At 41.7% G+C, this 14954-nt stretch overlaps 1 protein-coding gene across 2 annotated transcripts in view; it reads right to left on the bottom strand.

The window, feature by feature from the left end:
• Positions 1 to 14954, bottom strand: part of LOC108162104 (titin) — a 119132-nt gene that overhangs the window by 49410 nt on the left and 54768 nt on the right. For both annotated transcript variants that reach the window (XM_017296666.2, XM_033393644.1), the window contains exon 2: positions 7027 to 7225. In XM_017296666.2, coding sequence (XP_017152155.1) covers positions 7027 to 7225 — 199 coding nt within the window. The remainder of the gene's footprint in view (positions 1 to 7026; positions 7226 to 14954) is intronic.

Genomic DNA, 14954 nt, shown 5'->3' with positions numbered 1-14954 from the left:
CAATGAATGCTAAGGCACAGGTGTCTCTGGATATACATCGATTTTCGAAGAAGAGATTTCATCAAACGCCATAAAGTTGTATCCGTTTATTCTTCATTCAGTTTTTAGCTTTGTTTCCTTCAAGAGAAATCTTTTTGTAAGCATTCTTCATAAAATTATCGTTCATTTCTATCAAAAATATCGCTTAATATATCGATTTGGAGAGGGAGATGCCAGGCAATTGTTGGTGGAAAACATGTCCTTCTTTGGTTCCAATCCAAAAACTTCTGTTGCCAACATCTCTTATAAGTTCTTCATACATTCCCTTATGAAACAAGACTTCTCCTCAAACCATCATCACGCACATCTTTAAGCCAAATCACGTCTTTAGTTCCATATTCAATATCTCTAGAAATTGCCTCGCTTTCATCTATCATCAACGAGGGAGCTGGCGGCTGTGGATGAGGCTGGGACCTGGAGACTGTGGCTGGTGGCTGATGGCTGGTGGCTGTGGCACAAGTTTGTCAATTTTCTGCTGTTGGCTTCAGTCCGATAGTCATTTCTCTTCGTCCTCGTTTCGTCCTGGTTCTGCTTCTGCTTCTGTTTCGGCTGCGTTCCTTGCTTCATTTTGGCAATGTCTTAATATTTCAAGGCCACTTCTGCGTTCACATCTTTTTTTGCGATTTTTTCCTCTCTCTCTCTCTCTCTCTGGTTTTTTTGGTTACGATTTTTCACAATTTCTCAATAGAATGATGCTGATGATTATTTTGTCGTCGTCTCCATCGTTGTCCTGGACAACTCCTGAAAATTGATGCCCGCCCGAATGCGCTTCGCTGGCTTCTTGTCTTGCCGCCTCCTCCTGCGGCTCCTCTTCCCCCTGCGGCTCCTCCTCCTCCTGCTGCTCCTTCTTTTTCGTCTCTGGTCAGCAGTCAGCAGCAGTTTATTAGATTGGCAAACAAGATGGTATTCGCCGGCTCCTCTACAACGATTTTTCACGAGTTCATTTGTCAAGCCTGACTGACGGTCTGCCCGAAATTGGTTCTCATCCTTGAAGGCTTCTCTTCATATACGGATGAGGCTTCAGCTGAGAGGTCCTGGCACTTCTTCTTCTTCTGCTTCTTTGCATTCACTTCTTCGGTCTAGACAATTTTTATGATTCTAATTGGACGACAGCTCGAGGCGTTAACAGGAGGAGCTGCGGTCGAGAAAAACTGAGCGACTGATTAACTGGGCCAAAAGGGAGGTGGGGAAAGAGACATCCCCAAGCTCCTGTGCTTTCCCTGTGCTAATTGCTGTGAAAAAAGCCAGCACGCATCAGTGGGAAAATTTAATTTGCCAAAGCAGCAAACCGCAGAAGCAGCAGCAGCAGCAGCAGCCACTACTGGACTTTGCTCTTGAAAAAATCTCTCTCGAAATAGAATGCAGACAATCCACAAAAAAAAGCTAGAGGGGAAGAGTGAGAAGGAGGACCAGGGGCAGGGGTGGGGCAGGGGAGAGAGTGCAAAAGCCAGGGCAGCAAATTGACTGAATTCTCCACAGAGACATGTCCCTATCCTCCCCTTGCCATTCTCTCAGCCATGCTCCGCTCTTCTTCAGTCTCTTCCCTCCCCTCTCCACCCTTCCCCTCACCACTTCATTCTGGGATGTCCTTGTCTAGTTGAATTTTTGTATTATTATTTCTATACCCTCTAAGAAAGGGTATCATAAACTTTAACAGACGTTTGTGGTGCACAAAAGTACAAAATTTCGATCCTATAAAGTAAGTTTTTAAACCTTTTTCCATAATTTCAGTGAAAACATAACCCAAACCCTTTTTGTTTCTATGAAAAATCTAAACTATTTTCTTATTGTTCTGCAAATATTTATATATTATGTAGATCGGAAGTGTATATCTGTGAGCGAAACCTCTAAAAATCGAAGATCCCAAGGCTTTGTAGAGTTTAAGTCATATAAAATACCGATTGGATCAGTATATGATAAATATATTGGTATAGACAGATCGGAACCACAAAAAACAGAATAATATATCATCTATCAATGTGAGAAAATCTTCAAAAATATAAATTCTTAGGTCCGGTTTCTCGACTTCGGGTTTAACAAATTTCGGACCGAAAAACAGTCCAGGGTCTCGGACCTGATGATTTTGTGCATAGATCTTTCAAGTAAAGAATAGATTTTCAGAAGTCTCTTAAGTTCCGAAAGACATCCAAGGATGTTTCCTCTTTCCCTTCTTTCATTAGAACAATGCACCCTCAAGGGTATCAAATGCTTCGACCCTTAAAACTAGTCCTATCTTTCATGTTCTATTTGCTGTTGCTGCCTGCCTGCCTCCACGCCCCTGTTCCTTCCCTTTAGTTGCCTTTTTTTGGGGCCGCGTCTCTGGCGACTTGCTCATTTGCAGCTGGGGCCAGAGAGAGAGAGAGAGAGAGCTCCCTCCAACATTGGGGCAGAGGAGACCAGCAGCACCCGTACCATCCACAGCCAGGACACGTGCCTGCTCCACTCTAGCTACAGCAACAGCAAAGAGTGCAAATTATAAAAACTGCTGGCAAAGCGCAGTCATTGTCCGCTCTGGGGACACCCCCCTCCCCGCCCGCCATGCTGCAGCCTCTTGTCGATGGCGGAAAAATGAAAAGCGCTTTAAATTATATAAAAAAAAATATATAGAGAAAATCAGCCAAGAAGAAGAGCACAGGACACCGCAGCAGGCGGGTCGCGCGCGTCCTTGAGAGCCACCCAAACCCAGGCCAAAAAAAAGACAGACTCCAGGGAGGATAAGAGAAAGCATTCCCCGAAGCAGCCTCAAGGGATATGGTGGTATCCGTGCCCCCCGCTGCCCCATGTTGTTGCAATTTTCAAGTTTATCCAAAGAAGGTCCCCCCGTCCTCCACTTTTCCCCTGCTGCAATTTGTGATTCGTTGTGTTGCCCTCAATTCGCGATTTTCTTTGCAAAAACAAAAAGTTTAGTTGTGTTTTTTTTTGCAGCAGAGGTGGAGACAGGACCTTAAACGGCCGCCAATTATTTCGGATAAGAAGAAACAGAGAACACAAGGATATTCCTTCGAGCTAAAAGAAAGCATATTTCTTTGGGGATACGAATAAGGATCTTAATGGGAAGCCAAAGAGAAGTGCAAAGAGACGGAGGGGGATGGAGGATATTAAATGATGAATAAATATTCCAGCGACCTTTTGGAGGAAAGTTTTAATCAAATGAGCGAATCATTCGATGGCTGGAGGAGCAGTCTTATGAATATATTAAGGGGCGGACATTCCTATAGATGGAAGATGGAAATCTTCAAGCTAGATAGATAGATGTCTGTCTATGAGGGGGGAATGCCGTTCAAAGGAAAGGTCTGTAGAGGAACATCCTGCATCGTTTCTTTCTATTATTTTTGATTAAAAGACTTTCGAATGACAGTGTGGTCGGTCCTGACCTTCCCTTATTTCTGGCCTTTGTTCTTTTGAAGCTAAAAGTTCTTTGTATTTCTAATAGACAAGGAAAAATAGAGACATCTGTTGGATTTTTGTGAGTATCTGACTCTCTCTAGTCTACGAGTGCTCTCTACTCGTTCTACTGTCCCAAAAGCTGACATGTAATAGGCAATGGGACCATCCATCCTCCTGTTGCTTTTGATTCATCTAAATATAATCGGAATATAACGAATCTAGGAATCGATCTACTCTTTTATGTTTCGAATATCGATTATATTGGAATATTTCTAATTTATTCATTATCATGGCAATAACTTCTCCAAATTTGATAAATATTTCATTAATTTTGTACCCTATTTTATATGTTTAACAGCCAATTTCTACTCAAAAGTTTATTTCCTTTAAATTCAAGAAAAAATTTCCCATAAATATTTAAGAAATTTCAGAAAAACTCCCTTTCAGAGAACATATTAATTTGCCAATTCCTTGCCACGAATCTCTCATTGAACTTTACCTTCAACCTCTCGTCAGATGTTGTCTGTTCCTCTTAACAGATGTCTCCTCCGTCTCTCCTCTCCCTCTTCCATCCATCCTCGGTTCCTCTCTCATCAGATTTCAACTCCTCTGCTCTCCTTAATGGCTGGTACTATAACATTTAGCCAAATGATCGAAATGCGATTTTCAGCAGCCCCTTAAGTATGCAATCGAATATTTGCCCCCTCCATCTGTCTCTGAAGAGAAATTCCGCAATTGCGAAAAGAAACCAGAGAGGGAGATAGAGACAGAGAGAGCCACTCGACAATTGTCGTTGCGTTGCGTTGCGTTGACTTCTTAAACGCCTTCTCTCGCTCATTGTTTCTCAATCTCTACAGCACACATTCCCCCGATGTCTCGTTAAATTAAATGTTCCAACGAAATATTAGCCATGAGGATTGTTGTGTCTCCCTCCCCCCTCTCTCTCTCTCTGTCTCTTTCCTTGCCCCACTCTGGGATTCCTGTGCTCCTGGTCGTTTGGCCCACTTTCGACCCTCTCTGTCGCGACATTTTAGCCCCCCCAAAAAAAAAGAACGACAAAAAATTGTGTAATTTCTCGTTTTAGTTTTTTTTTTTCTCGTTTTTGGCCAACAAATTTGCAGTAATTTCACTTTTGCTGTAGCACAGATGGGACGCAGGATATAGAAAAATGAACAGAAGAGGGGAAGAGAGAGAGAGAGAGGGTGCCAGGGAGAGAGATGTATAGGGACCCTGCTAAGGAGGATATCCATGGAAGAGCAGGTCCAGAGGGTCCAGATAGAGATGGAACCACAGCGTCTTTAAAGGGGAGAGATAGGCATGGCTTTGGGGTTTCTTGGGGGAGAGAGAGGGTCCTTTCTCCTTGAGTCTTGTTCTGCTGCTTGTTTTTCGTATTGTTTTGTGCTTTTCTTGTGTTTGGCTTTCGGCGAAAAATCTGCAGTACGAAAATATATATACATATTTTACACTTTCAGACTTTCGGCCTTCCAGCCGCGAAAGCTGCGATTTCTGTGGTTCCTTCTGTGAAGGACCTCCCTCTAAGATTCTGCCTTGTGGCTGCTCCATTCGTGCCTCAGCTGGTTGCTCCTCTAATGCCTCCTCTGGTGGCACCCCCCTCCTTGCCCGTGATTCCTTCCTTCCTTTTTTCGCATTCGTTGTTTGTTGATTTGCTTTTATTACACACCCCAAAAAATCCACCTACCAATTGGAACATATATTCGTACATATATCCCATACATAGGATATGTAGAGGCTCCTGGCTTGTGGCCAGAAGGGGAAGGATCGAGGGGGGGCAAACGGAAACAAGAGGCAGTCGAAAACCAAAAACGAAATGAAACGAAACGAAACGGATGGCAGCAAACGGACGACGCGCGACGCCGCCGCGCCGCTGCATTTTGTGGCCTCCGCAGTGTACAGAGTGTGGCACTTAAAATTTATGCGTTGCCACATAAAGAAACCCATGCAGCAGTGGCAGAGGCAGCAGCAGCGGCAGTGGCAGCGGTAGCGGCAGCTATGGCCGAGGAGGCATTAAAAAGCTGAGCCTCAACGGGCAAACGGGCGAGCGACAGGAAACGGAAGTCGAGGCACCAAGCAAATAAAAATACAATTGAAAACATTTGTGGGGCACGACGACGACGTCGACGACGACGGGGTAATGAAAATGAAACATAAACACGGCCAAACACCAACACCAACACATGGCCAGAAGGCCATATGTGAGCCAGCGACTGACTGTATGTGCACATACATTTGGCAGAGAGTGTGTGCACGAGGCTCTATACTTGTGGGGGGAGTGTAAATGTGTGTGCGGTGCCTCATAATTGTCTGAACATGCAACACGCGGCGTTGACATTAAGGATTAAAGGGACAGCCATACGCCATCCGCCATTCAGCATTCTCCATTCGCCTTGGTGGTGATGGCAGCGTGAGGCGTGATTAAATCATGAAATGCGCTGAATGCTGCCATTAATAGATCTGGGAATGTTTGGGTGTGTTTCCTATGGCTAAGTTTCCCATTTAATTGGAAGAAAAGTAGCTTAAGGAATGCAAACCTATGACCCCTATACGATAGTTCTTTAATCAATATCTTTATAGAATATATTGATCTTGGAAAATGAGAAGCAATCAACAAATATTTCAATCTAAATCACTCTTCTATAAGTTTAAGTCGAATGATTCCTGTTCCCAAGATATACGATAGTTTTTAAGACTAAATCATTATATATTTCACGCATTTTAGTTTAAAAACCTAAGAGAATGACGCACAAATTTTGATGTGATTTTGATTTTTATACCAAGAGCTATGAAATGTATCATTCTCAAGCACTTACTCAAGTCTTAGATCATTTTTCTTTTATTCCTCTTGTGTACGATAGTTTTTCAATCACTAGATCGCTAGAAATTCACACATTACACAGCTCAAAGCATAAATACTTGAACAATTCGAGTAGAAATCATGGAATATGACAAGTTAGAACATGTATCGTTGTCTTAAGATACGATTGATTCATAGGACAGCTCAAAAGAATCTTGAAATATTTATAGAAGGTTCTTCATTGATTCCCTGTGCCCTCTGAAACAAAAACCACAGTTTCGTTGACCCTCGTGTCACGCTTCAGGCTTCGTCTCTCCTCGCCAGAAATCTCTGTTTTCATATTCGTCCAAGTTCGGACGTTTACTTTGGCTCCTTTGGGTCCTTTGGCAGTTTGACATTTTGTTTAAATTGCCAAGAACTTGATTTTAATTAAGTTGGAAGCTCAGTCAGTCGTCACATGCATAAATCGCATTATGGGAAAGGTGTGGGAGAGAGTGTGAGGCATTTAATTAACTTAACAAATGGCTCTGTGGCAACTCTGGCTGTCTGGGCTGTCTGCTGCCTGCTGCGGGGATAAACTGTACCCAAACGCTGGCCGGATAACTGTTAATGGGCGCATAGCCTGGCCGGCTATTCGTCGTTCCAGTTTATGGCGTCACCCATAAAAGGCATCCACTTTATGGCTAGGCATTTACCACACACTCCCCTCCTGCCTCTGGGAACCCCACATCCCTTATGTGGATCACCATTTCCATCATTTGTTAACTTATCGACAGGGTTTTACTCACCTATAGCCGGAACTCAATTGAACTTCACCGATGGCCACATTATCGAATTGTGCAGGATTCGCTGTCCAGCGTGTCCAGAAGAATGAGAAATCATTCGACTCGTATTTGTCCGTGAAGCGACACTTGAGCGTGAGATCCGCATTCTCACGTGTGTCGATGGATTCGTCGGCCAGGATCGTCGAACAGAATGCCAGGAGAACTGTAAGAGAAACAAAATAGTAGAGGATTAATATGACAGATTCTAGGAAGATATGTGGGAAAAAATACATGAAGTTTCGATGGAAAAACGTATCTCCAATCTTTGATTTAAGATCCCTAAATGTTCCCCAATTTTTCTAGGAATTTCTCCTAAGTTTATTCTCCTCTAAGCCATACCTTTTTGATTTCTCATCATCTCATTAGATATTCCCCAAAAAATACTTGACCAACAATGCTAAAAGCGAAACTTTTTTATACAATATATTCCTATAATTCGTGAGACCATCAACAATCATAACTTTTAAGTTCATCAAACACTCCACTCCCCCAAAGCACTGCGACAATCCATCCTAAAACCATCCACTCAAAACTCCAACCGACGACATAAGAACCTTTTCAATTTCCATGAAATTTTCATCAGCTGTTGCTCTTTTCTTTCATTCTTTTTGCCGCTTCAAAGAAAAACAAAAGAAAAATCGGTTTAAAAGAGAGAGAGTGAGAGAAAAACAAAAGGACAAACCTTTTTGTGTTTAATTCTTAATAAACCATTATGTGTGTGTGGATGCAATGCCTCGAGGAGAGCGACAGGATAAGGGAAGGGGAAAGGAAAAAGGGACAACAATTTCAAGTAACTTTTTCATATGCTTAAGGAGAGGCGACTGTCCTTCACTTCATTCCACACATATCCACTCACACACACAACCCCTAAAGGACCTCTCCGCTAAGGACAAACGACAAAGTTTTTTTCAGAGTTCCAGTTCCAGTGCCTACCTTTGGGCGCACAGGCAGGCTGGCGGGCTGGCAGGCACCTTTACGTACCGCGATACAGGCACTCGCAGGACCCTTCTCTTAACGCATTACTCTTACTTTGGTGCGTAAATTTCAAGTAGAATTTATAGCCGCTTTATATTTGGCATCAAATATGCATGAGTCGGCGTTTAAGCCACTCCAAAAAAAAGAGCCAAAAAGTGTTCGAAGAGGGAGACCATAAATTTGTGGACTAGGGTTTTGCCGAGGGTCTGTCTGGCTTCTTTATAGATTGTTCTCTCAATTGAGAGTCAGAGAGGGAGAGAGGGAGACTTTCTCTCTGCATTTGCATTAGCTTCAATAATCGTTAAAATCCCGAACAAAAAAAGTTATGCGCGTTCCAAGAAAAGTTGCAACAGCCATGAAAATCGCATTAAAATTAATTTGGCAGTCGTCTGAAGGCTCTCCCACGGAATCCTAGGATCACACGTCAGAAGGTGGCAACTCTGGCAGAGCGCATCAGTTTTCATTTCGGCCTGGGAGCGGACTAGTCTCCTCCTTTTTTTGGTTTTTCGGCGAATTTATGTCAAAAGTTTGTTTCTCTTTCGGGCTCTGTGCCCATTTCCTTTTCCACGCTTTCTCTCCGACTGTCTCTGGCTCTGTTCGTCTGTCTGACTGTCTGCTGTCCCTGTCTGGCTTTAAAGTTACTTTTGCAGAAGCTTTTTGGCCGAGAGGAGAGGTTGTCATCGCATTTCTTTTGCTCATTTCACTTGACTGCCTACTGAGGCGGCAGCAAGATGAAGGGCGGACGAAAAGGCAGCGAGTTAGGGCTGTCCATTTTCGCAGGATGCGTTTCTAATTAAAAACTTTAGATAGAGAGGCGGAAAGCAGGGAGAAAGACAGGGTAAGGTTGAGAGAGAGAGAGAGGTCGACACTTGGTTGCACTTAGGCAAATTGCCAGATGTTGCACCAATGACTGACTGCTGTTCCACTGAATTATCCTTCATGAATATTTTGTGCAAATATTAAGCAAATGCAAAAATACATTCAAGCATATCAATTTATTGCAGACTAAAGACATTTTAATGTCAAAATTTCATTTCTAAGAACATGAGACATTTCCCCGAATTTTCATAATTTTCCAGACTACAAAGATCAATTTCATGTTATTCAAACAAAGTTTCCTTCGTTATTTACATTTAAGGCATTCAGATATGAAATCTCATGGATCAATGTGCATTTCAAGGCAATTTCTCATAGACTCCGACTTTGGAAAGCCAAAGTTCATTGAATGTTGGCGTTTCCAAGAACAGGAATCCGCTTTTCTTGTAGCTTAAGACACTTCAGCGCCACGTTTCAGGGATTTAGTGATTTTTTCTGCTTTAGAACATAAATTTCTTAAAAACTTTGACTTTTAAATGTAAAATTTCATTGTTTTTTTTACTTTTCCAAGTAAAAAATATTAACATTTATCGGGACGCTGTTGAGCTGCGCCACCAAGTGGCAAAAGCGACACCTAGCGCGGATACCAGACAGAAAAGCATTCTATCGACCGATGAGCACTGCCGCATCACCTGCAATGCAACAGTTTCTTATTTACTTACATCTAATTATTCTAATTATTCATTTAAACAATCAAAAGTGAAATCAAATTATTTTCTCAACTTTTTTTTACTTTTCCAGTCATTAAAATATATTTTCTTACAAATTGAGAAATTTGAATGCCAATTATCAAGGATTAGGTGAATTTTTTAGCATAATAATATCAATTTCTTATAGAAAAAGTCTTTTAAATGTCAGATGTCACGGGTTCCTGCCACTTTCCAACGAAAAAATATCAGTTTCAATTGCCTATTAATTTTGACATTTAAATGCTTCACTTTTGGTGCTCTCTGGCTTTCTTAATAATTAAAAATAATTAAATGTGAAATGCCATTGATTTCGTTGAACTTTCAATTTCTTATTAATTGAAACGTTTAAGTACGGAAATGTCATTGGTTCTTGACATTCTTCCATTCTTCCATTTTCCTGATTCTCTGGTGTCTCCTTTGGCTCCACTTTCCCTGATTTTGCGTCTGCTTTTGCTGTCTCCAGTTTCCCTGCTGCTGTCTGTCTCCATTTCTCTCTGGTTCTCTGGCTCAGAAGCAGCCTTTTCGCGACTCTCGACATTAAGAATTCACGAATTGTTAAGTGCAATTAATGAGGCGAAAAGGAAGCAGCAACAGCAGCGGTGGCAACAGCAACAACTTGCAACTAATTAAATTATCATTAAAGAAAGAGGAATATACTATCTCCAGAAAAGAAACGCGAAAGAAAAATTGTAGCTAAAAGAAAAATTTCTTATAATTGCTGGAAATTAAAAGTAATATGGAAGAGAGGACACAGGAACTTTGAGCAATGGAGAAACGAGAGAAGGGGAAGGGAGAAAGCATACCCATAGAAAAAGGCTTGCAGAAAAATTTAATTTCCGCTTCGAGAGAGCGTCAAAAGTACACGCTGTCTGTTTTTTTTTTTTTTTTTTTTTCAGTAAAAGCTAATGGCATGAGACTCCTAGGGTCAAGTTTTTCTCTTACTGTTTCTTTTTATGCATTTAGTGAACAAATTTCCATATTAACTTGCCAGATTTGTTCGACGAAAAACTTATGTTCGAAAAGTAAACAGGAAAAGTTTCAAACGGCAAAAGGAAGAGAAAGGGCTCTCTCTTGGCCTGGCTCTAGATACTTTTGTCTATAAATAAAAAAATATCTATGAATGGGATTCGGTTCCGGGTTCACTTTTGGGTTATTTTTAATGCAAAATATTAACTTTTTTACTTTTGTTTGGAAAGGTAGTAATTGGCGGATGTTTGGGATCTCATTTTGGTGGAAATCATTAGTGCTTGGGCGAGCGGCAGTGGAAAAAACGTTTATTTTTTTTTTATAAATTCTATTTCCATCATAAAAACATGTGATCTATCCCTGAAATAATCCTAGAATAATCCTCTTCCTAGTCCCATTCCTTCCTTAAATTCCCCATTCCTATGCAAAATTCTCTTGTACAAATTTAAGATATATTTCCAGAGGCTTGAAAACAATTGAAATCCGTTTGAAACTGCAAAAACTTTCCTACAATTCTAGAACATTTGGTCAATGGCCTTTCTCCGACTGTTGCTGTCTTTATCTGCTGGTTCCTGTTGCCATCTCTTTCTGCGTCTTTGTCTCCAATGCGCTATCTCTTCTTCTGTCTCCTTCTCTGGTGTGTGGTTCTATGGCATTGTTGTCTTTTGGCCAAGAAATTCTCAGCACACACACATGGACAGACACTGAGACAGACATTCGCTTTGCATTCTGGCCATAGTTTTAGACGGGAAAAGTCTTCGGCAACACCTTGAACCGGGGCCAACCGAGGAGAGAGGGGTGGGGGGAGGTCCATACGCAATTATGACGTGAGAATTATATTAAAATGGAAACAATGACAAGACAAAGGGAAGCCAGGGGCAGTCAAGGGTGCGGGTGGGTTTTGTGGCTCTGCCCTAAGGGGGAAACACGAGAACCCTGCAACCCGCACGAGGGGGGACAGGGGAGGGGGATGTGGCAAGTGGCAAGACCCGAGAACGTAGCAGAAGACTCACTTCTGTCTTTTGGCCGAGTGAATTTGCTCTTGTTAATTGCATGCTCTGCATATCACTTATAAATGCACTAACATGCCACATGCACCATCTCTACACAGAGAGAAAATTTCACACTTTGCCACACAGACAGAAGGACAGACAAACAGACAGACACCTTGACTCCTCCACATGTCATGGGCCAGGCTTCACAAGAGCGTGAGAGCGAGAGAAACACAGGGACAAAGGGACAGAGAGAGGGACGAGGGGGGGACGGAGACTTTGGAGAAAAGTTGCCCATAATTGGATTTTGCAGAGTTAATTACCAGCATTGATTTTTGGGCCATAAAATGTAAGAAACACGCTCCACCCTCTGGTCCCCAAAGCTGAATGTCCACCCTCCTCCCTCCACACTCTGTGTCCCTCTCTTTCGCTCGCAATTACTGTCGCCCCATCTCTCTCTCTGTGCCTTTCACTCCATGTCTATGGCCTCTCACTCATGTGATTACAGTGTAAGTTGGGATAGATTTTTGATTTTAATTGGAAACAAAGTTTCGTAACGAACATTTGCCTGATAATTACAGGAGAGGATAATTTTGCATACTCCTACTGCACGCACACACATACTCGTATGTATGGAAAGAGGCAAAGAATTATCGATATATGTTTATCGCATCAAATATTTAACGAAATTAACTATTAAATAGATTTTTTGATAAGAATATCATTTAGAGGAAAGGATTTTCTCAAAAGGATTAACGATATTGCTATAGCGATTATGTTCGAACGATAATTCATTAAGTCGATAATTATCGATAGCAAAAATTTGAGGGGAATTCTGGAATTCTTTGAGGATTTCTCTGGAACTATTTATATACATTTTTTTAAAGAATTATCCTTACGTATTTATTGTATCACATGTAAAGACAAAAATTAATCAAGCTATCGATTTTATATCGATAACAATAGTAATCGATAAGACCATTTTTGGTTTGACAAAATGTTCACTTTTTTTTTTATAATAAGAAATTTTTATTGAGTGATATCGATATATAATGGAAAAAAAATATCTTGAATTTCATAGGTTCTTTATGGATCTACAAAGAACACTCTCTCTAGCCGCTATCCAAACAGCTACAACTTTAAATTTTCTATGGAACAAACCCCGTTATGGCAAGAAGATCTTAAGGATTAAGGAAATACACGACTAAAGTTTTCATTTATTATTTTAGAAATTTTCCTCTTAACTAAAATCAAGTCAAAGGCACAACACGAAGTTTGGTTTGAAGAACCCCGCAACTAAGACAAAGTGAAAATAATTTGTATTTTATATTAATTTTGCGCACTGCACGACTTTATTTCCCCTTTGGAAATCTTTCCTTTTCTTGACAGAGATTTCGCTGCAAAAGACAGAGTATCCCGCAGGTTGCCAAGGTGTCCAACGGCACTGATAGACAGGGAGCGAGAGATGCAAAGTTATGCATAACGTGCACAAAACACAGAGCAGCAGATAGATGCCAAAGGATGAAGGACCGCCCGACCGAGCGAGCAATGGAACGGCAGGAGCAGCTTAGGAATTATGTCTTATTATTTTGCCTGCAGACGGCAGCAGGAGCATCGCATCAGGAGTCCTGCAGCAAGAACAATGGCAAATCAGAGAGCCTGGACTCAGGACTAAGGACCCAGGACCCAAGACCCAAGACCCAAGACCCAGGATCTGTGTGCAGTTGTTGTCTCTGGCACTGCACCAAAGTCGCAATCTCAACGCCTTCTCTCACACTCCCCCGAAGCACTTCTCCATGCTTTGTCTCCCTCTTCCTTTAATGTCTTTATGTATAAGCCAAATGCTCTTCTGGGTCCCGGGGAATGCTTAGCCTTGTCCGTTTGCCAGCTTTGGCATGGGCACGGCAATCCTTTCCTTTTGCATCCAAAAGCAAGAGTCGATAAAAACTGCAGTCCCTTTCTTTCTCTCTCTTTCCCTCTTCTGCCCATAAAATGCAACATAATTTTCTTATGAGTCACACAGATAGTAGCCCCTGAATAAGAACCGAAAGAAAAACGAAATCCAAATGGAACCGTAGCGAAAGGAACTATTTTTTCGACGGAAGAAGCTTTGGAATACCCTTTCTTGAAAATAAAGTCATCTGATCGCAGTGAAATTTCCCGGAATTATAAAAAGACATAAGAAACATCCATTTCCATCCAAATTTTCATTGGTTTATCTTTGGGTTTACTTGGTTTTTCTTGGATCCATCTTATGATAACTCATGGTATGGTGATCCGATTTTAATGATTCTTGGTTGGGTTAGGTATCTACGCATAAACATGCATTTCTCAACGTTTGGTTGATTTATTTTCGAAAATATAGATGATTTATAGGAAATACATGTTTTGTGAACCATATTCTTTATGAAAACTATCAGATGCTCTGATGCTCTGATCCTAGGGGTTCCAACTAATGTACTTCCTTAAGGAGTTTTCCATAGAAGTATTCAAAAGTAAGGGATTTTTTGCCACAGGCATCATAGATATATCCCCCTTAAAGGTTCGGGCATACCTTTCCAGTGTTAAAGGGTATCCAAAGAGGTAAGAAAAATAGGTGCTGCTGGTGCTGCTGCTGCTTTTGCTGCTGTTACAATGAATGTTATCTGTTTTAAATGGCGCTCCCGTTTATCCTTGCTACATGCCCCCCCCCACCCATGCCCCCATTCCTGCAGTGCAATCCAAACAAGACTCCGAGAGTCTGAGGCAGCAAAAGTCAACGAAACGGAAGAAGATTGCAATTTAAAGGCGAACGAAGGAAGGCGAAGCAGTAAAGAGGCTGGAGGCAGGAGGATTGGTGGCACAGTGGCAGGGGTGTGCTCTGCTCTCTCCGCTAGAAGGTAGGGTATGTGTAAGGTGCGGCAAACAGGTTTTTTGTGTGTGTCTGCAAAAGTCAGGCGAGGCTAAAAGAAATATTGATGGCCAAGTTGTAAGCTTCTGGCCAACAACAAAAAAAAAAGAAGACGATCCCGCAGCAGAAATCAGAAAAGGTTAAAGAACGAGAGGTAGCATAAAGAGGGATTGGAAGAGCGGGGGAGTGGGGGAAGTGGGAGGGGGAGAAACGTGACAACATTTAAGTGGCACATTTAACCCATTCATGTCAACCGGGGGCTTCCATGGGCTTAAGCTCTTTTCTAAGTGGAAGGCGAAGTGGGATTCTGAAATGTTAAGCTGGAGTACAATGTTCTTTAACAGCTCTGTAACATTAACCAAGAAATGCGTAGTTGTTAAATGTTAAGCGACTGTTATAAGTACATAATGTAAACAGTGATTGTTGGGCCACTGTTAGGCGTATGTTAAGTGTCTTTCGGAAGAGCATAAATGTTAATTAAAACTAAAATAATCCTTTAACTTT

The sequence above is a fragment of the Drosophila miranda genome, chromosome 4 (genome assembly GCF_003369915.1).
Source record: "Drosophila miranda strain MSH22 chromosome 4, D.miranda_PacBio2.1, whole genome shotgun sequence".
NCBI lineage: Eukaryota > Metazoa > Arthropoda > Insecta > Diptera > Drosophilidae > Drosophila > Drosophila miranda.
The sequence above is the reverse complement of the archived record's forward strand: the minus strand, read 5'-3'. Positions and strand labels throughout refer to the sequence as shown.